The sequence below is a fragment of the Leptinotarsa decemlineata genome, unplaced genomic scaffold (assembly GCF_025532065.1).
Source record: "Leptinotarsa decemlineata unplaced genomic scaffold, Ldec_3_MD MMD2_tig00003736_RagTag_RagTag, whole genome shotgun sequence".
Lineage (NCBI taxonomy): Eukaryota > Metazoa > Arthropoda > Insecta > Coleoptera > Chrysomelidae > Leptinotarsa > Leptinotarsa decemlineata.
The window spans coordinates 7,226,790-7,250,474 of NW_027412593.1; the positions used below are offsets into that span (position 1 = coordinate 7,226,790).

The following is a 23,685-nucleotide window of genomic DNA, read 5'->3' on the forward strand; positions in this document are numbered from 1 at the left end:
ATTTCGTTTGGCAACATCCAAAAGGAATTCTTTAAACTTGAAATTATATAATAAAATTCCGTCAAAATCAAGAAGTCTTAATTTTAATCACTTCAAAATCAGAATGAAACAATATTTGAAATCCAAATGTTTTTACAGTGTGGAAGAATATTTACAAAGTGATTTTGGACATTATTATAGTTGTATATAATAATAATATATAAGAAGGGGAAGTTTGTTGTTAATCCTGGCATAGAATTCTTGTTGTAGATATACAATTTTGTCAGCTTTTTTTAAAATTGTATGTTTATGCTATATTTATTATTGATTTTAATTTTTGTTTTTTTAATATCTAAGAATTTGTTCACCCATGACTATGTGTATATGTTCGCAACCTAGTGTGGAAACTGTTGGGCAATAAACGATATTATTATTATTATTATCATTACACATTTTCACAATATAGAATTTATTGCCAATACACGTTTCATTACAACAGTAGCCTCCTCAGTTTGACTGGAACTCTAATTTACAATACAATTTATACAAATCATCAACATTAATTGAAAGAGGTTACTAAGTACTGGTTGTTATAAACAGGTAGACAGCATATACAAAGCAGGTACTAATTCTAGTAATTTTTTCATGAAAATAAATTTTAGAGTGGTAAGAGATTAACTTGCGGTCGTTCAATAGAAACCGCGATTGTCAACGTTTATTAATTTTCAGGAATTCTAGCAGAGTAAAAATTTGTCGTTTATTTTCTGTATGCAGTAAGTTGTAATTTATGACGACGTCATGTTTTTTTCTAACAGATTGCATGAATAGGTTGAATGTTTTTTTTTAATTTATAGCTTCTTTTGTGTTCTGAGATTCTGGTTTTGAAATTTCTAGATGTTCTTCCAATATAAAATCTTGGACAAGAGCCATATTTTACCTAGTAGACACCCAATTTTTTGTCCTTGTCGATATGGGAGTTATTATTTTTAATATATCTACCTGAGGTGTAAGCTATGTTGATTTTTTGTTCAGTTAGTAATTTACTTGTCTTTAATGATGCCCTGGCAGTTATGTGAGAGTTTTGAAAATGTTTTTATTACCTTTGATGCGTGGGTTTTAGTCGAGAATGTGATGAATTCAAGTTGTTATTTACTGCCATCTGTTTCATCAAATTTAGTTCTTTTTCAAAATTCTCTGTTGACATAGTCTGTTGTCTGTGGATCATGCTGTGGTAAACTGCTAGTTTATGTTGAAATAGATAATTAGAATGGTTGTTAATATTTGTGTCTGTATGAGTTGGTTTGTGGTAAATTTCGAAATCATGTTTGTTGTTATTTTTTGTGATTGTCTCAGGTCTTGAAAGTTTATCGAATTGTTGATTTCAAGTTCTATTGTGATTATGTTTTGTTGAAGGAATTTATATATTGGAGGAATGGCTGTAATTGTCGATATGTCCCTGTGTAACAGGCCTAATTGTCGTCTACGTATCTGTACCAATAAATGAAGTTTTTGAAATTGTTGTCAAACATTTTTTCAAAGTTGTCCATGAAAATTTCGGCTGGTAAGGGACTTAGAGGATTGACTTAGATATTGAATTCAAAATAATTTCGGTTTGTATGAAGTAAGAAAATTAATAAATAAAATGTTCGAGTTGCTCATTTTATATCATCAAAATGATGCTATTTTGAAACTCTTTCATGAATATCTTCAACTTTTTCAGGGGGACTACATAAGACATCCTGTCTTATATGAACTTTCCCACAAATATGGCCTGCTCACGGAAAACCTTGTTGAATCTCAGCTGCCAAGCAAACTGGAGGAGCTGAAGGAAATAATAAGGCGGGAAATAAGGAAGGAACTAAAGATCAAAGAGGGAGCCGAGAAGTTGAGAGGGGTCTCGACTGACCGAAAGTCACTAAGTCATGTGGCTACAATAGTGAAAAATTCTAACTTCAAACTGACCGAGCTGAAAAATGAACTCAGTGAACTAGAATCCCAAATTATCCTTTCCCAAGGACAAAGTTCTCTCAATTGTGTGCCATCCAATGGAGGTGAGATATGTCATTATTGTGAAAAATATTGGTTTTTTCAAGAAGATATTTGAAGGTTTTTGGAAAAAATGCTTTTTTCCACCTTTTCACCTCTCCATCTTTAGAATTGGTATTCGTATAAATACAATGTTTACATGAAAATAGTTCTTCTTTTTTGGAAGTTTCTCACAATTTTTGTATAAAGATGAAGAGAAAGCCAAAAATATTTTTTCCTAAAAAACTAGTAACTCCTAAATTATTCACCCCTTTCAATTTAAAAAATTAACAGTGTATGATCAACAGAAGTAATGCATATCCTTTTAAATAAAACTAGCGCCCAAAACATTTGTGATCTAACATCAGGCAGCTTTGTTAGATCTTATTAGCGGCGTTAGAATGAACCACAAATGCATTGTTGGATTCAACTGTCCTTAAAAAACAAGCCTCAGTATAAGTAAGCATAGACATCCCTCCTTACATTGTTCATCCTAGATAAACAAGGGTCCTCTCAGTGGTCTCTTGCATAGTCAAGCTTCCACATCGACCGCTGAATGAGATATGGGTCCATCTAGTTGCCATGCATTGAAAGCTGCAGAGACTGGAGATGATTTCTTGTTCGGTGGTCGATGTCGAAGCTTGACTTGACTGTAGGGTACCTTGTTTTTCCTAGATAATTGGGGTTTGAGTATTCTGTTGATCTCATATATGTTGTCTATGTTCTACTCAACCGTGGTCTATCATTTCGGATTTTGTTCTTTTCAATACTGGTATATTTCCAATGTATGATGGAAAGTTTTTTCCCCTATTATTTAAATTATGTTCAACAACATTTTTGAAAGACATTGAATAAAGAACTGAATTATGAAGGAAAATGGCTGTACCACCATATGAAAAACTACTTCTGCAAAAAATAGAAGCAACTGTGCAATCAGGAATTACTAATGGCTCACCATTTTTGAGTGTCAGGAAAACAACTCTAGGGCATTTCTGGTTTGCTAGGAATATGTACAGTTCGTCCATTTCGTTTCGAATTGATTGTATATTTAAACACGAATAGGTTAGATGTGACTCATCAGTGATGAGTTACTTATCTATGAAAAAGAGGCATTATTGTTATTTGGTAGTGAAACAACATGAGTTGTTGTAGTGTCTGAAAGATGATATAATCTTCACCCATAGGTTGCGTAGCTCTGTCTTCTGTTTGGTCAACCATATTGAGCCTGGAGAATTGATCTTTATGTGATTCATTATCTTCCTTGCTAAGAATCTTTTGCCTATACCATTGATGATTCAATAGTGAAGAAGCTTTTTTTTTGTGGAAGCCTGCCACAATCACAATTTTAGGTTTTGAAAAATCTGGTTTCATTCTCTGATGTGTTTTATAATTACATGGAATTTCTTCGATTTTTCTGATACCATCCTTGTATTTTGTTGGCTCAGTTCCAATCGTTTTCTTGGATGGTGACTTCATGAGCCGAGCATGACCTGGTGACTTGATGAGTTTCTTAAAAGTTCAGTTGTTTCAAGTAAAGGTTTTTTCCAGTTGTCGGCACGTCATTTCAAGTCATCATAGCTTTGTTTAAGCATGAAATTAAACTCTTGTTCACATTTTCCATTGCTGGTGGTCAGTTCTTCTTTTTTCCTAGCAAAGTGTTTGTTTTCAATATTGCTGATTCAAGTTCTTTTAGTAGGTCATTGTTTCTTAGTGTCTAGTCATTCTTAAGCCGAGTTATGAGCACATTTTTGTGATTTATTTCAGAAACAAAATTTTCCTCTGCGTTTACAGCTTCATCACAAAAGTCAGACGTTGAATGTTAGAATCTTTTCCTTCCTGGCTTTTTTCTAAGGTTTTTTTTTCTTTAAGGCATGCAGATTTTCTTTTTCATTTTTCTTCTTTGTTGCACATTATTTTGAGCATAATACATGATACCCTTCTAATTTCAACCTGTGCGATTTTTAGTTCGAACAACTTATGAAATATATGCAAAGATTGTACAGAGCATATACTTAAACACTCTTTAGTTTTGCAGCACTTAAAGGTTGGTGACAATTTATTTCTCTCAGTATAATGCAGAGGTGCTATATTTCCTGGTCTATATGAAATTAATATTTCGATTCCCTCATCTTCTTCTAATCAATAGGACTTTTTTGGACCTTTTTGATTTTATTCTTGTATCTCGAGAAAAAAACAGGTATTAAGATGCATTAATTATCACTGATTTTCACTATCACACCTGAGGTACAAGTCAGAATGAAATACCACTTGGTCAGATCACAGCTGAGAATATTCCACCCAACTACATATAAATTTCATCTTTGAATTCGGCGCATTAACCAAGAAATTTTGCCTTAAATATACAAATAAATAAATTACACACAGTATGGTAGTATGCTTGCTTAACTAATTATTTCCAATGATGAAACTGTTAATGCAGTACAAATACTCCAAAATTCACCTCGACACATGCACCCTATTGATAACTATAAAAAAATGTGGCTGGACAGTTGTGACAACACAGGCTCCTAATTCTAGCTCCACTGTTGGTGGAAATGAGGGTTTTGACTTTCTACTTCTCCATTTTTATACAAAAAAATGTGGGAATCTTCCAAAGAATGAAAGAAAGAAAATAATACCAAAATAAACTCTTTACAAAGATGTGTAGATAATACAAAGAAGTAATTTTCAGACACAAACTGGGAGAAAAAACCCTCTCGAAACAACTACTTTCATATGAACATTGAATTACAGGAAAGAAACAATACTTTCAAAACCACTACATCGAATTATACAACTATACACACAGGATTGCTACAGAATATATACTATATTGTATATTGTGTAGCAATCCTGTGAATATCTGATTCAATTCCTTTACAAATGTTTGAAGTACGAACTGAATAGGAAAGTGTTTTTTATATAATTCAATGTTCATATAAAAGTAGTTGTTTCAAAACTATTTTGTCTTTCGTGTAATTCAAAGTTTATATAAAAGTAGATGTTACGAGAGGGCTTTTTCTTTCAGTTTGTGTCTTAAAGTTACTTCAAATCAAATCAAAATATACTTTATTGTCCGAAGATTTGCATCTTATTGACAAAGTCCAAGAAATACAATGTTAACATAAAAAAAGTACTAGAAAAGTATAAATGTAGATATAAAAAAGTTCCAGAAATGTATGAATGTAAATTTAAAAAAAGTTCTAGATAAAATACCACCATGTATAAAGTGATAGTACAAAGAATAAATTGCTAATATATTGTTAAAAGGATTCGCTAAAATACTCTTCCAAACTATAATAGGGTCTATCAGCAAGTAGGTTCTTCACCGCCTTTTTGAAATTAATATTGCTTAAATTTGTAGATCTCATTTCTAATGGTAAATGATTGAACAATTTACCACCATTATAGTATATGGAATCCTTGATTAAATTCGAAGTTGGGATGGGAAGTCTAAAGGTATAATTGCTATTGCGAGTAGCATAAGGAGTAGAAGCAAAGTTAAAGTTCGATTTGTGTTTATAAATAAGGCAAACTGTCTCTAAGATAAAAAGTGCGATGACTGTTAACATTTTATTGGCGGTGAACAAACTCCTGCACGATTCTCTGGGTTTGACTTTACAGATATATTTTAGTACCCTCTTCTGTAATATCAATACAAAAGAGAGAAGGGATGAGTTGCATGCTCCCCAAAAAGATATTCCATAATGTAGTCGAGATTCAATAAGTGCATGGTAAACGGTCTTTGCGACATGGAAACCCAACTCATTTGATACCACTCTAACTGCATAACATCCTGAGGAGATCTCACTCTTCAGTTGTTTAAGGTGTTCATCAAATTTCAGCCTATTATCAATGAATACACCGAGAAACTTTGTGTTTAATTTATTTTGTAATATGGCAGCATCTATTGAAATGTCATCAAGCGAACATTTGAATGATATTATATTCGTTTTGGATGCATTTAGAGAGAGTAAATTCACATCACATCAGCTCTTCACCTTCTTCAAGTTGGATGATATTATTTTATTTAGCTCCATTGAGTTTTTTCTTTCCACAATATTGTAGTATCATCCGCGAATAGAATGAAACTACCAGATATGTTAATCATAGATATGTCATTCATATATAGCAGAAACAGAATAGGGCCTAATACAGAACCCTGTGGTACACCAGATTCAATGGCCCGGTTCTCCGAGAGTTCCTTTGTCCTCACCATTTGACTCCGACCTGAAAGGTACGATTCGAACCAAGTGTACGTTACACCTCTACATCCATATTTGTGAAGTTTTTTAAATAAAATTTTATGATTGACGCAATCAAACGCCTTTGAAATATCGTAAAAAATTGCGGCGGCTACTTCACCAGCATTCAATTCAGAGTAAATTTCATATAAAAAAGAGAAGATAGCATCATTTGTATCTTTTTCCGCTTGAAACCCAAACTGGTTTTTGCTTATAATACAGTGCAGTTTTAAGAATTCATCTAAACGTACTTTGACTAATTTCTCAATAATTTTTGCTAAAGTCGGTATTAAGGAAAGAGGACGCAGATTGGAGGGATTATCTAAATCACCACCTTTATGTACGGAAGTCTTCAGGGAAGAAGGAAATAAGCCAGTTCTAAATGAGGTATTTATAAGGGCGACCAAAGTTTCTAGAGCATTGAGTGAGTGGTAAAGAATCTTAACGGAAATATCATCATATCCGGCCGTGTTTTTGTGAATTTTCTGATATAATGCAGTGAGCGCAGGTTTCTAGATGATGTTTTCAGTCCTTTTGTCACCCATGGCTTTTTACATGTATTTTTAATTATTTGTTCTGGAAACGACTTATTGAACACATTAGACAATGTACTGTGGAATGATAAAAAGGGGTCACATTCAGAGAGTATGCTCACCCAGTCTATTTCAAGGCAGTTTTGATAGAACCTATCATAGTTTGAATGACTGAACAATCTACCATACTTTTGTATGGTTTGTTTTTTTGTTGATTTCAAAAGAATAGAACATATCACTGCTTCATGATCAGATAATCCGGATGGAATAACTGTGCATGAAACATTTTGCTTGTCAATATTGCTACAGACATAGTCGATGCAGGATGCAGAAAATCGAGAGATGCGAGTATCCGTATCAACGTGCATACTTAAGTCAAATGATAAAAGTAAGTTCTTCAGTGACTCATTAACTAGAGAATCACAGTCATTTTAATTGATATTGAAATCACCTGTTACGATTATAGAACCATTTATCGGCAGGTCAGACAAGAGAAGCTCTAGTTTTCTTAAAAATTTATTAACATCCGTAGAGGGAGATCGATAAAGACAAACAACATATAAATTATATTTTTTGCTAAAGCAGACTGTGAATTCAAATGTTTTATCATCCAAGAGATCATTGAACTTTTCGATTTGAGAGAAAGAGTAATCGGTAATTACAGTGTTAGCCACCAGAATAACTGTTTCCCCGTGGTTTGAGTCTGCTCTTGAGTTTCTGCATACCACAGAGTAGCAAGGTATGTATATAGGCTCATTACTATTACACCAATGTTCTGTTAACAATACTATACTGGGAAAATTCAGACTATTCAGAAGTACATAAAGTTCGTCACACTTACGTCTGAGGGACTGAATATTCAGTAAAAATAATGTGCAGGTTTTTGTATTAGATTTGAAATTGTAATCACCATTATCATTTCCAGAACATTGTTCACTCTTGGTATCAATTTCTTGGGATATCACAGGTCTATAGAAAGGATGTTCTGAGCTTGATCTAAAAAATCGTCGCATATAGAGACATATTTCAAATTATTCCCTTGTTTTTTCATTAGAATGTTATAGTTTAATACATTTTTCGCTATGATATGAATTTTAAGCTTTTTACCACCGCGGCTCCGAGAAAGAAATAGCTCCTTCAGCATAATAATTTAGCTTTTTTGTGTATTCGTATAATTTGATATTAAATTTATAGATAAGTTGATTAACACTATACATCTTTCCATAGGGTATAGAAGATAGTATTGTTTTTATTTGTACAGAGTTTCAGAAGACTATTGATTTTTCTGAATGAAGGATATTTATTAGCCCTAAAATCGTTTAACCCTGTCAAAACTAAAATGTAATCATTGCTGTCTAGATCTTTTGACAAGTTGACAATATCTTCAATTATGTTTTCAAACAACGCTCCTGGTTTGATGATAGTTTGAACAGTAAACCTATCCCTATTGAATCTAGATATCATTTCTCCCAAACCATATCCAAAATAATCTTATAAAATAAGGATTTGATTTTTTGGAGAGACTCTATCCATACGCAATTTACTTACATATGTTCTATCATCATCTTCTACATCTGATGATTCAGTCAATTTTTTCAAAGTTTCATAAGGCTTATTTTCTTCCACAAAATTGTTTGGCAGTATTTTGTCCTTGGTTTTTGACGAGCTAGGACCAGGTCTGAGTTGGATATTTGATTTATTTCTAATTTCAATGTCGAATTTTCTTGTCGGATACACTCTATTTCATTCAAATTTACTTGATTTTGCGCTGAAAGAGTTTCTATCGATGTAAGCATTTTTTTGTTGATTTTGTTGAGTTCGCCCAGTTCTTCCTCAAGTTTAGACATCTAGATACTGATAGATAGATACTGATACTTTATTGTCTAAGAATAACTTCTTATTGACAAAGTGTCATAAGTAATCATTAAAGTAATGAAGGTACAAAATACAAGTAAGCATAAAAGTGGAAGTATAAAAATTATAAAATTAGTCGAGACGAATAAGATGAGATTAATGTGTATAAACAAATAAGTCGCAAAAAAGTAAAACAAGTCTAACAAAAGTAAAAACATGCGCCCAAGGCGCTCATCAGTCTACTATACAAAACTATAAGGTAAAATACAAGACAACAAAGACAAATCATCAGTTTTACATTTAAAGCGAATCGTTAAAAAACTCATCCAAAGTGTAGTATGCCTTATCAAACAGTAACTCTTTGACACTTTTCCTAATTTTTCTCTCTGAATTTAGATCTTTGATATTCTGGGGTAAATGATTGAAAATTTTTTTTGAGTTATAAATCAGGGAATTTTTAACTTGTGTAGTGTTGGGCTTAGGAAGATCCAAATTACCCATCTGTCTAGTCAGGTAACTAGGGTTTTTTATGGTGTTTCTATTTAACTTATGTTTTTTAAACATCAAACACACCGTCTCTAGTATAAATATGCAGGTAAGGGTCATTATTCTATGTGATTTGAATAGTGGACGACATGAATCTCTAAAGCCAGCCCTACAAACATACCGGACAGCTCTTTTTTGTAGCTTAAATATCATATTGAAAGATGCTTTGTCGGAATTGCCCCAGTAGCAGATCCCATATCTCAGGTGTGACTCTATAAATGCAAAATATGTTGATCTTGCCATGGTTGGGTCGAGTTCCTTGGATATGACTCTAAGTGCATAATAGCATAAACTTGCGACATGTTCCTTGAACGTCAACCTACTATCAATAAATACCCCAAGGAATTTAGCCAAAGAGGATTCTTGTAGACATTTATCACCTATTGAAATTGGGTTTAACAAACATTTAAAGGTGAGAATGTGGGTTTTATTTACATTGAAGGACAACAGATTGGCGTCGCACCATTTCTTGACCTTGTGAATGTCATTTTCTATTATTGCATTCAAATGATGAGTATCTTTATTATGCCAAAGAATGGTGGTATCATCTGCAAAAATTGTAAATCTACCCGCAATATCCAAGAGTGCAAGATCATTCACATAAAGCAGGAATAATAAGGGTCCTAAGACAGAGCCCTGTGGTACTCCACAATCCATCAAAGACTCATGAGAGGTTAGACCATCAGAGTAGACCACCTGTCTACGTTTATAGAGATAAGACTCGAACCATTTCAGAGCCACATCACGGAAACCATATCTCTCTAACTTTCCCAGTAATATTCTGTGATTCACACAGTCAAAAGCCTTCGACAAGTCGCAGAATACCACTGCCGCGGCTTCATTGTCATTAAGCTTAAGGTATAGATGCTCGAGTAGTTCAAATGTGGCATCAGAGGTGGATTTGTTACGTTGGAAACCAAATTGGGTCGTCGATATTATATTGTTTTTGTTCATGAATGATAGAATTCTTCTTTCAATGTGTCATCCAATTTCATCTGGAGATCTTCGTTTCTCAGTGCCAATTCATCTTTATCCGAGTTCAGTTTTGTCAGTTCCCTTTCCTGTTTTTTGATGTTTTTCATAGGATCCTCCTCCAAGCTGGCAGCTTCATCTTGAAAATCGCTTGAGGCTCTTCTCAATCCCTTTATATAGCTGTCCTTCTTTTGATTATCTCTTCTCAACTTATCAAGTTCTTCTTGTAGGAAATTAACTTTGTCTTCCCAGTCTATTTAGTTTTTCTATCACAATAACTTTTTCTGCATTATCCTTCTCAAGTTTATTTATTATGTCTTCACCTTTTTTAAGTAGTTCTGCCTCTTGTTTAGTTTTCTTCACACAATCTTTAGAGCATAGTATTTTTGTACCTCCCATTGTGATGTGTTTTACCCTGTCCACACAGCTAGCGTGGAACATATTAAAACACCGAGCACAACAAAAATTTGGACACTCTTTACCTTTGCAACACTTGGAATTGTTGGACATTCTGACGAAATAATATGTTTCTAAATTAGTGTTCAATTAAATTGGATATCAATCCTATCAAGAATGAAATCAACGTCAATATTGTCCGGGCATGATCCTCTTAATAGAATTTCTTACCTCTCGTTTTTTGTGGCTTTATCTATCGGTGTTTTTGTAGCCAAATCTACTTTTACAACTTTAATGCACTCTTCTGAGTTTATTTATGCACTTACCAATGTCTGACACAGATAACTTTGACGCACAAAACTGGATAATGTGTTGCATAACAAGTAGAAAAAAGACCGAAGTTTTTGAGTAAGTTTTAACCACTAAATTTTGATCATCAATCAGAGCCAACCTATTTCAACTTTCTACAACTTTTGATTTCTACAACTTTTTGTAAAGAGTTTATTTTGGTATTATTCACTTTCTTTCTTTCTTTGGAAGATTCCTACATTTTTTGTATAAAAATAGAGAACTAGAAAGCTAAAACCTTTCTTTCAATAATCTTCTTGACACACGTTTCAACAACCAAGTTGGCATCTTCACGAGTCGAGTTTTCTTCATCTCCCAAAGATGCCAACCTTGTTGGTGAAACATGGGTCAAGAAGAGTGTTGAAGTTGTGGTGATTGGAAAATGTGCTTGTTTTTTAGTTCATTTTACGCCAGAGATTCCAATTTTATCTTTATTTCAGTATATTGTTGCCACTGAAGAAAACATATTTTTTATGATAACACATTTGTGGCCTTCAGTATTGATAAACCAATTACTAATTTTGTATTTTTTTTCAGATTCAGTCCAGTTTTCGCCATTGGCAGCTCACAATGTCGACAAGTGCAATGCAAGTCTGTTCAGTAAAATAGAAAATTTAGAAAAACAGCTCAATATTGAGCTCAAAGTCAAACAGGGAGCCGAAAACATGATTCAAAGCATCACGGGTAGAGATAAGAAGTTGTTAATAGAAGCTCAACAAATGTTACAAGACTCAAAAAAGAAAATAGAATATTTAAAAATGAAAATAACGAAGGTAAATATCTTTGTTTTTTGTTTTTTTTTTTTTATAAAAACTTTTCATTTTAGCTAAAACATGACATTGATTCCAAATCTCGTGGATCGATGCAGGACCTTACAGATAATGGAGACTTGTCGCATAGGGAACTAGAACCGCTTTTAGATGATAGGATAGAGAATTTAAAACATAGACTCAGAGTGGAAGCAGCTGTGGTGGAAGGTGCCAAAAATGTTATAAAACTTTTACAAAATAACAATAAGGATAAGAATGAGAAAAAGGCTCTTGTGGAGGTAAGTTGAAAGTAGATGTAGAATTCGTCCTCAGTAACAATACCAGACTGATTTCAGGGTTATGCATAGGTTGTTAATTTTATAATATAACTTGATTATCGATATTATTTGAACATTTTATGAAAGTAGTTCATTTTAAAGGAGAATCTGTTTGTGTTTTAGTCATTCAACTGCTTCAAAATCATATGTTCTTTCGTTCAGATATAATAATAAGAATAGATCTTGTTGAAATATAAGTATATTTATATTTATTTTGGATGTATATATGAACGCAAGAGGGCGCCACTGATATAGTAGTTATATCAGATTTAGCAACTGTAATATAGAAGAGAGTAGTCGTCATCTTCATGGCAATGTACAAAGTTGTAATCTGGTAATTCATTTGATCCTCTGAAACAACTTCTGCATATTTATAATTTGTCAAATTTGAATTGAAGTATTGAATATTTTTAGGGGAGATTTTTTTTTATGAATGTCTCGCATCGAATTTCGCCTTTATTTTATGCTAGATGCTTTCTTTAGTCTCAATTAATTTGTTTCATAAAAGAAACAAGCTGTTTATAAGTATCAAAATATAAATACCTAACTAAGAGTTTGGTTATAGACTTTTGAACAACAAATTTTATAAACAAGATTCAGGTTCACCAATTTGCACAGATATGTAGACGATATTCTCGCCTGTTTCAGAGGTACTACACGATAGCTGAATCAGTTTGACATTTATGAATAATCTTAATAGAAGCATACAGTTCACACTCGAAACAAAGAGGGAGAGAAACAAATTAATATCTCAGACCTGACCATCACACATTCAGAAAAGCGAGCTATATAGACATTACAATCCCAAGTGATTCTTTCCATCCCGATAGTCAAAAATTAGTACCCTACAATTCAGTGTCACCCAGAGCATTCTCGTTACCTTTGTTTGCTAAGAATCTAGACAGGGAAATTAAAATGATTATACAGATAAGACATAATAATGATTTCAACGCAGACACAATTAGATCTAGGAATTCATTGAGGGGGGCACACTCGAGATGAATTTTTCACTATAAATAAATTAAAATTAAAATATGAGATTATAACCGGCCACTGTAATAACAAATTTAGTTATGTATTACATTTCATATCTGGAGTTGATGTTGAGTTCTAAGGTATAGGTTTCTACCTTTTTGAGACTACACGAATACGAATACTGTTGATGTTTTTTCGGAGACAAAAGTCAAAAAACACATGAATTGTAATACATAGCTGAATGTGTTATTACATGGGCTTCAAAAATCGATGAACAAAAACTAGAGATCCGTATTTAAAAAAATGAAGTTGATGATGAAATCATTCTGCATATAAAATTTTACTATGAGTTGCTCTTCTCCTCCCAACCACATAATATAAAGCATTCAAGTCAGTTGTTAAAAAAACGGTGTTTATCCACCTGTGCCAAGTTTTATTGAAATCTGAGGTGGTAATATTCAATAGGTGTGTTCATTCGACATAGAATGACTCTACACAAGATGTTGCAATTTTACATACCAAATATTTAAGATTTGACGTTTATTAATTCGAATCAGATATATTACGCTGAAGTTTTTTTTGTGTAAACCGAGAAAACAATAAAATCAATTTCATGAAATTTGGCAAAAGTTGAATATGATTCCTGTGCCAGTTCTCATTTGCAGAGAGCACATATGTCATTGGCAAGTGTCCAAACATATCTTTACGTGTTAACAATGAATAATAGAATAATGACTTGTAAAATTCATAGAATGGTGGAGAAAATTTCAAGAAATTGATTTCAAGACTTGGAATAACTGTGCTACTCTTGGAGTGGCACAATCTAATTTGAATGTGTCATAAACTATTTTAAAAAAGTTAGTTGCATGTGTGGCTGTATTGTATACGGTCCTATTAGTGAAATATGTCTGCATAAACAAAAAATCGAAAAGTTAGGCCCTTGTAAAATAATGAGATATATTACAACTTCAGAAAAGTATTTCACAGTTGAAGTGTGTGGAAAGATCAATTTTAAATCATGTTTAATCTGGGCCAGAGATTTTCCTGCTACCTTGGAACTATTATTTATTTTTGAAGCCTGAACATTTCACTTTCTTAATATATTTTTCTTTGCATTAATTTAGCGAACTTAAAGCAAGACATATATCCGCGAGATATAATAATAACTTATTATACAATAGTTTTTATATGTATATTTTTCCTTTCACAATCACTACGAACATAAACACCGACTTAACTATCTTTTTTGCCCAAAGAATCATGCAAAAACGTCTAAAGCATCCATAATTAAATTTCTTTTCGGAATTTATGTAGGAAGAGAAATAATAATTGAAATAAATTGCCTCTTTAAGACAGACACATATCTATGAATAGTTTGGAACACTCGCCAAAAAACTCTTGAAATTCTAAAATAATCTAATATACTCAATTTAAATGTAATGAAAACTTTCCCAATGAAACGTCATATCATGAAACACACAATATTTCCCTGATCTACACCATTGTTCACTCACTTGCTGTTTTTTTAGTAGATTATTTCTCAGTACTTGAGAAAATCTTGTCTTGTGTTTTTTTAGTTTTACAATGATATATAAAAATGAAAAATTTTGGAAGAATGAATATTGAAAATTCATTAGGAATAATTAGGTAACACTTTCACAATGAAGTATTATTTGAATAAGATATGGATTATCGTCATCGATCTCTCTTTATTATTTTCTCATTCGGTACCTACATTAAACATATTTCAAATTGAAATAGATATATTTTATGGAAACCCAGGTAAAACGCAAAAACTCCTTGTTTTTGCTCTCAACCGCTGAGGTTGAGTTTGAAATTGGAGACGAATTTTCATGTCTGTCGATGTAATTCATTGAATTGGTATCGATAAAATTGTTAAGTGGTGGAAAAACTTTGTAAACTTAGGTTCCAGTTCGAACTCTGTTTTTCTCAACAAAATTTCATATTACCATTTGAGAAATTAACGGATCATAGAGAAATTTTGACACTTTTTTTTGTTTTTTGTTTAAAGCACCAAAATTATGCGTTTTATGTGAAAGGACATTATGTTCAGTTTCAAATTGGTTTGAATTTGAAACCATAACAAGATTTTTATCCGTTTTTGAACTAAAATCATTGAAAATTTCACTATTTTCAACAAAAAATTGAAAATTCTGATTTTTGTAATATATTGAGCTAATTTTGGCAAATCAACTTCACCCTCGAAGTAATTCATCATTATAAGCTGTTAGGAAATGTAATAATGTTTTGGACAAAAATCCACCGAAAACTAGTGCGGGTATGTTGGTCGTTCTGCGGCGATATGGGGTGTGCGGTCGAGGTAGCAGTACATACAAATTATTTAACACGTGTCTCAAGAGGTAAATTTAATTCTTTTTGAGTTCGTACTATATAAAAAGGTTCAGTATTATCTAAGTTGAAGTGCTGTTCACTGATAGCAGAGTTAGATATGTGACAAATCAAGTTGCCGAGGTTACTGACACGCTCATTGCTACCACCGCAAGTTGTTGGTGAAGATATTGACCGCCTCGAGCAACATCTTATTCCAGATACCAGAACGAGGGAACGGAAAACCACCAAAGTCATCAATTTCCATCTCCACGCTGCTTTGGAGAGGACAACTGTAAACATCTTATTCATGCATGCTATGAGACACTGCAAAATCTTTGCTGCAATATTTAAACAGATAAAGACAAAAACTGTGTGAATACCTACCTCTAACACCTTCCTGAAGATATTCATAGCTGAGGAAGCAACCTTCCTTTTAGAAGATAATTATTGGCAGATCTGTACGGACGAAATATGAGCGTACAAGTCTTACAATACTGCACCAGAGATACAAGAGTTACAATACTACACCTGCGATACAAGAGTCTTCAATACTCGCGTCACTTCCTCCTACTCCAAAAGCAGTGTACTATCACCTATTGTGCGTGTACCTGTAAGACCCCAACGGCCTCTAACCTGTCACCACTGCTCAGCACACAGCACCATACAAGCTCCTTAACTTGGTGGTCCCCAAATGCAGGAAAAGTTGCGAAATTAGTGGATGGGAATACATGAAGGCGGACCTATTCTACTTAATGATGTGTGCTCGTTATGAAGAATTTTGTAACAACTACGACTAGGAGATATACAACTCACAAGACGATGAGAAAGTTTGTGATTAAGAAGTTGTGGATATTTCTCCTAAAGCTTTCGTTTTGAAGTATGAGATATAAAACTTCCTATGTTTTCATACCACCTGTTTTTGTAACTATCGTTACTGCAGTTTCGTGCTATAAGGACATTTTCAAACGAATACGAGTTTATTGTATTGTATAATAGAACTGCACAGCCAAGGAGCAACTCCTCAACAACTACAGTCTCAGCCTTCAGAAGACCAGCCCAAAAGAACAATAGTAACAATTGTTGATCATTAACAATAGTAACAATTGTTGATCATTACAGTGAAAATATGTATGGTATTCATTCACTGAAGCTAAAGAAAAAACTAATATATCCTTTTTTTATTCATGTTCTCCATTCTACAATTTTTGAGATTTTTGGCCGAATTTTTGACTGAACTATGGGACCCATGGTGATCCGTCAAGGATGAAGTTTAATTGGACTACATTCCCTATTTCCATTATATATCATACATTCCCTTTAATTATGAATTTTACCTATAGGAAGACGTCGATTTAATTCAAAAAATGATGAAATCGACAATTTTATTTTTTTTGTAAAAATAGTCAAATTTTTCATAGGCTGTATTTCAGAAACGGACAGTCTTAAAAATTTCGCCCTGATCTCAAATTATAGACTAATTCAAAAGTACATATTATGTCCGTTCATAAGAGATATATACTTCAGATGCTATAAGCGAAATTGAAAAAAAGTGCACAGATTAACCTTTTCCTGCTTATACTTGAAATGAAAATTTCCCAATAATATACAAGATTTTTTTCCTAAATGTTTCGTACATACTTTAAAACTCTGTACCCTGTCTAAACTATTAAAGTTAATAAAACTTATACATCCAGTCAAATAAAGTAACACATTCAAAAAATGGTTTTTATAGCTCGATTAATAGTTGATAGAGAAATTTTGATAATGGTTCAAACATATATTAACTAACCTGAACTAACCTTTTCAGAGTATTATTCTAATACTTTTGTTAAGACTGATTAGACGATGTTCTTTCATTTTAATATTTATGGCATTTACAGCAAATCAACAAGAGTGGAGAATGATTCCCTATTGATATGTTTGGCCATGACCAAACATTTTATTTCACGCGTTTGAATTATTAATGTGACATTTAACTCCCTTGTTTTCCATTTATTTGTTGTGGTAAACGACGATCAAAATAGAGTTAATGCGTATCCATATGTCCACAGGACAATGTATGCTATGGCCTCAAATGAAATTGTTATATAAATAGTAGAGGAGGTTGCCAAAAATCCGTTCAGTATATCTCGCGCTATGACATGCCCACGTTCTGATTGAAGTTCCAACAGTCCAATTGTATGAATGTGATCAACTGTTTTATTGGGGTCTCAATTACTATTTTGTTTACAATAATCAAGTTCGGTTAAAAACGAGTGTGGATACTTGTATTTCGAATTTCAAACAACGATTTCAAGAGTAGGCGTAAAAGTAACATCAACGTCGGTGTTGAATATTTCGTGCTATTATTGTTAACAGTCGTGCGGTTGGATATCTAAAAAATAGTGCATGTGGGCAAGAAAACCGTAGATCTGAAATCAGAATTAGTAACTCTAAAAATATCCATAGCCTGTTGCTGTCGGTGACGCAACCGCAGTGTTTAGGGAATTGTAACACAGGTGTTCTCTTCGCTTTTTGTTTCATTAAAACTCGTAGATAGTTTCGAGTTCGTCGATCGGGCAGTGCGAGTCAAACATGTGAAGGTATTGCTGTTAGTACTTTCCAAACTGACGAATAGTATTTGGTCATGAAAAATATGGAAGATAGATTTCGTCGAACCAATAACTGTTTGAGTCTTAGTCTTTAACATGTACAACAACCCTGACCAACCTCAACAATGGTCAGTGCACGCAGAATTCACCATTACCCATCCAGGAGCAGGAAATCCCAGCAATCCCGCTAGAACTAACACCGTTCAAGATGACAAAGGGGTGCGAATGTTGTATTCATGGTCTGCCAACGACCATCCCAACACTTGGTCCACTTCATCTCAAAACAACCCCTCGGAATCGGGCAGTTACAGATCTTCCGAAAGGCAGTATGTTTTTCAGAAAGGCAACCTATTTTTCACGTCGACGCCACCTGCAAAACCAAGCCAACCGAGTGCACCCGTTTTGGACTCCGGATACGGAAGTGATTTGCTCTCGCCGAGTTCTTTCGGGGGCTCAGGTCTGCCCAAATCCGGATCCCATCCCTTCAACCGTAAATGCAGGAGTACTTGTAATATAATTCTGACGAGCAACGCCAGACATCAGGGCGCTGGGATGGAAGCTGGTACTTCGGGTCGCGCACACTGCGGGAGGACACAGAGCCTCCGGTGCCAGACCCCTTCGGCGTGTTGCGAAAAAAGAAGCGAGAATTTTTACGGATGCGGAGATCCATGGTGCCACCATTTGCATTATGCCGATGAGTTTTCCACCACCCGGAGGGTCTCGCCCGTTCGAGAAGTTTGCGAGGATTTTCAAGAGGTATCCCACGAAGACTGTGATCGGTCGTGCGTGGTTAGTGAGTCACGTAAAGTGTTAAATCTAGCGGTCAAACGAGACGTGTCCGTGCAGACTTTCGAGATGGTCAATAAGTGTACTTCGCCGTTGTTGAAGGTAGACGATTCTGATGGTCAAAATTCGTCCGGAAGAAAAGGTAGCCGGTTGAAAAGGGGCAGAACTATCGGCAGGGGAGATTCATTGAAAAAATCGCCGATACCTCCAAGTGTGCTCACCGATAAGATATTTCAGGTATGTATTTTTTACTATGTTGTTTAAATTGTTCTTTCTATGTTGAAATCCACAAAATTTTGTTCTGGTCAAGATACCATTTCAGTTTCAAATGTGTCAAATTTAAAAATTGCCAGTGAAAATTCACAGAAACTGAAAAAGACATGAAGGAAGTGTCTCCATAACCTCGCCCGTCTTTCACTACATGCAATCGTGAAATATTACTGAATAGTTCTTTGAAAATCATTTTCAGGAATATAAAATTCTGGAGGTTTTGCCAAAATTGACTGAACAAAATTAGTGGTTCCTGTGATTTTTTTCCTTATGAGATACCTCCAAAATAACTCACCAGATTAATTATTTCGGAATTTTTCTTTTACAATGGCCTCCATCCAAAACTCAGTTGCCATCTGAATCTATTGGATATTCCAGCTAATCCACAATTGAGATTTCATCGCACTTTTCCTGCTGAGATTTCTATATTTTATTAGTCCCATAATTATCTCACCCATAACTTCAGTTTTCATTCAGAAAATACATTCATCATTGAAAGGAATATTTTTATAGTTCACCCCCCATCAATAAGTTATGACATAATACAAACGTTTCATACTCAACTTAGTCGGAGCAGAATTTTAATTAACATTATGTAAAAACTTACTGATACTTTTTGATGAAAGTTAATGAATTTTTTGAAACAAATACCTATCCTGTTTCAAATTATGTCAATTAATTTTAACTCTTTCATGGACAGAATAAACGAAGAAAAGAGAAATGAAACTTTCTATGTTTTTTAGCACTTTTATTTGTAAGTAACATTACTGCAGTTTCTTCCTATACGAACATGTTCAAACTTATAAAATAAACTAACAATGGTTCATTACATTAGCCCTTATATACTACCCCTGTAGGTACTAATAGAGGTACTGGGCTTGATTGAGTACCTGAATTTTCAGTTTATAATGGGGATGTGTCAATTTAAAAACCGGTGAGTAAACTAAATCGATTTGATCATTTAACAGGTAATAATGGTTTCATCGCAGATTCTATTCAGAAGTTAGTCAGGAAACAAAGCCGAAAATTCACTTACAGATCAATATACCCTCAGGTTAAACAACCAAAAATCAAGAAATGGGTAACTCTAACATTTTGGAAAAAGAACAGAGATAATTGCGGGTTTCTTCAGAAAAAACAATGTGGAAGTGGCATTCAGACCACATGCCAGGTTATCTGATTTCCTTTTCAATGCCAAAGATAAGGTGGACAAGTTAGAGAAATCTGGAGTTTATAAGCTTAAGTGTCAGGAGTGTAATAATGTTTATGTGGGACAATGTGGCTGAAAATTCCAAAAACGGTATGCTGAACATGAAAGCTCCTTCAGACTAGGAAAAAATGATTCGACGTTTTCAAACCATTCCTTAGCATGCAACCACAAGTTTCCGAATCTAAACAATACGGAAATTCTGCACTATGCAAGGAAGGGTTGCAAACTCAATTATTTAGAATCCTTGGAAATTCACAAGCATAAACATTGCGGGTGCAACCTGTTAAATGGTCAAATCGATTTAGTTTACTCACCGGTTTTTAAATTGACACTTCCGCATTGTAAACTGTAAATTCAGGCACTCAATCAAGCCAAGTACCTCTATTAGTACCTACAGGGGTGGTATATTAGGGCTAATGTAATGAACAATTGTTAGTTTATTGTATATTATTGAAAATGTCTGTATAGGAGGAAACTGCAGTAACGTTAGTTACAAATAAAAGTGGTAAAAAACATAGAAAAATTCATTTCTCTTTTCTTTATTATGATTTCCTACCACGTAGTAACGGCTACATCCATCTATTTATTGAACAAACCTTTGTATATGTGAGCATGGATATCAAGATATACAAAGGTCCCAAAGGCGTCCGCCGAATGATATGCGTTTTCTGTCTTTCACTGTAAGGCGACTAGTTGCTATTGTCCAAATCCAAAAAACTCGACAAAACGAAAGAATTTATGAAAGTCCGATGACTTTTCCGCACTGTTTCAAAGTATCAGAAGGAAATTTTTGCATATCAATAAACTATATATTCACCTGAAATAATACAAAGTACTGTTAACATATTTCCCCCTTGTTTCTAAGATCAAAGTGACAGCCTTTGGACTCTGGTTATATCCAGATGCCTGCTTACAGTGAATGCTACAGAGAAAAATATGGTATCATAGCTTGGATTTGCAACAGACCGCCCTGGTGACCATTGTTTATCGTGGACAAGTAAGGTTCGAGTTTTCTGTCGATCCCATAGATGGCATCTTCATAAAGGGAGATATCCGTGCTTACTTATACTTGGGATTGTTCTCTAAAGACAGTTCAGTTCAACATTGGAGCTTCGCAACAACACTGTGTGGTGGTGGATCACTAATGCTTTCCTTTGTATTTGAGCTCTGGTTTCATCTAGTGAAAACCTACCCTCCAAAACACACCCACTGAAAGGCCTTTTAAAAAAACGTTAAAATAAATTGATTGATGTAGCCGTTACTACGTGGTAGGATATCATCATGAAAAATAAGAAATGAAACTTTATATGTTTTTTACCACTTTTATTTGTAACTATCATAACTGCATTTTCGTCCTATATGGACGATACAATAAATAAAGTTTAAAAATGTCCGTAAAGGACGAAACTGCAGTAACGATAGTTACAAATAAAAGTGGTAAAAACATAGAAAGTTTCATTTCTCATTTTCCATAAAGAACTTTTAAATGATGTATGTATGTATGTACGTGTTAGGAATCACACGTTAAAAGGTAAGACCTCGTTAGTCCTTAGCTCGCACAAGTTTCTCAACTTCTGAGAGTTGTCAGATTTTAAACAGATTTTAAGTTTTGACGTGCTGGTTGATAAGATGGAGGGAACTTATGATGTTTGCTGTTATTTTTGCTGCACATTCGTTTTCAAAATGAGTTGCCATTTCTCAACACCTTTTTTAAATCTCGAAATCTTCCACGGGCAACTTTTAAATTTAATTCGTTTCACTATCCAAATTACGAGAGCTTTTTTGAGATTTTGACTTGTGTTTGCTAAGAAACATGTTGCTAATATAACTTATTTTGAAATATAAAAAATGCCAAGACAATCAGTTCAATTACTTTCAATATTTTCGGTTACTTCATAAAAGTAAACTTTTTTGTTCATCATGAGATTAACTATTCTGATAAATAAAATACATTAGCTATAAACATATAATATATTAATAGTTCAGGTAAACCTTTCAAATGATTAATAGTAGATTTACTTATTGAAACAAAATTCAATAGTTACTATTCACTGATATAAAATAGAACAGTCTCGAAAACGTACTTGTGCTCGTGGAGTTTTTTTCTCACAATAGTGGTCTTTACTAATGGCAATTGAAAACCCCCTTTCTCTCTTTTTATCTTCTGAATTCCTCTACCAATTCAATATCCATTTTCAGGACAGTACGTTTTCGTTCACATCTAATTTGAAAATTAAAGCACATGAATGTTCTAATTATATAAAATATCACGTGAAAATATAAAATATATAGTGTAATATTATGTGCCACTATAATAGGTATATGTACTACATTTGGAAATGATTACTACTTATATAGAAACGTTTAACATTACTCTCAGAGTTATCTTAATATCTCAGTCATAATTACTAATGTCAACAGACATCTTATATTTATATTAATTCAATTATGTTGTTACACAACCTTATTTTTAATTTCGAAAGGCACTGAATGTTGAGACCTAATGAATAATTATATATACAAAATTCCAAACTTATTGAATTTCAATAATAATTTTTATTTTCCACAGAAAGAACTTCCAAAGCTGAATCGCTCTCCGAGCTTAGGAAAAACTTCCCCGTCCGTCCGTGAGAAGAAAGGATCTGGAAGTGACACAAAATCCGGCGATTCTTCGAAGAAACCTCGTACCATCCATATCGACGTTTATTGCACAGGTACCGACATTGAATCGGATAGCAGTTGCGCTAGTTCCTCGAGCTCTTCGCATAGTAAGAGTCTATCAACTCCTCAGACCGTTTTCGAATCGGATAAAGTTTGCATTACTCACAGAAAGGCTGACGATAAAATAGTTCCTCGTAATTTCTCTCAAACCAATGATACTTCCTTGGAAAGAGAAGACTCTGACGTAGACGATGGGGAAAGTACGGGGTATCCTTCAAAAGTGAGTTCTTACTCCACGATGGGACAGTCTTTGACCAGCATGTCTAGTTTTCCTAATTCAGCGACATATTCTTTGTCCAGTTGTACTGTACCAGATTATGAATCTTCTGCTGCTAATACGTCCTGGAAGGATACATTTTCGGACATTGATAGTTTGCTACAGAGCCGAAACAGCATAGGCGGAAACGACAGCTCTTATTTCATTCCTAGAAAGATTGTTGAAGAGAATGTTAGCGGCTCTGAGTCTCTGAGGACCGGCACGACAAACAGTATTAGCTTAAATCCCAGTGATAGCTTTGAATATGATAATTCCGAAGATAGACTTCGTATAAAGAGAATGGAACGAATGTGGAAAAACAAGCATTTGAAACAAGCCAGTAAAAACAAAATGTTGTTACGCCAGGAAAAACTGCAAGAAGCTGTGAACAAGAGGTTGAGTCAGATGAACGTATCAAAAGATTCAGAGTCTGAGGTGAGCGATGATTCTGAAAAAGGTTGGACATTCCTCAAAGGCCAAGAAGAGAAGGTCACAGAGTTAGTTGTCCCAGAAGCTATTCCTCCTACTAAAGAATCTACT

General features: G+C 33.9%; 1 protein-coding gene across 4 annotated transcripts in view; it reads left to right on the forward strand.

Annotated features, from left to right (window-relative positions):
- Positions 1 to 23,685, forward strand: part of Pkn (serine/threonine-protein kinase N) — a 77,441-nt gene that overhangs the window by 13,467 nt on the left and 40,289 nt on the right. For all 4 annotated transcript variants that reach the window (XM_023174109.2, XM_023174111.2, XM_074178374.1 and 1 more), the window contains 3 exons: positions 1,700 to 2,030; positions 11,435 to 11,670; positions 11,724 to 11,945. In XM_023174109.2, the coding sequence (XP_023029877.1) occupies positions 1,700 to 2,030; positions 11,435 to 11,670; positions 11,724 to 11,945 (789 nt within the window). The remainder of the gene's footprint in view (positions 1 to 1,699; positions 2,031 to 11,434; positions 11,671 to 11,723; positions 11,946 to 23,685) is intronic.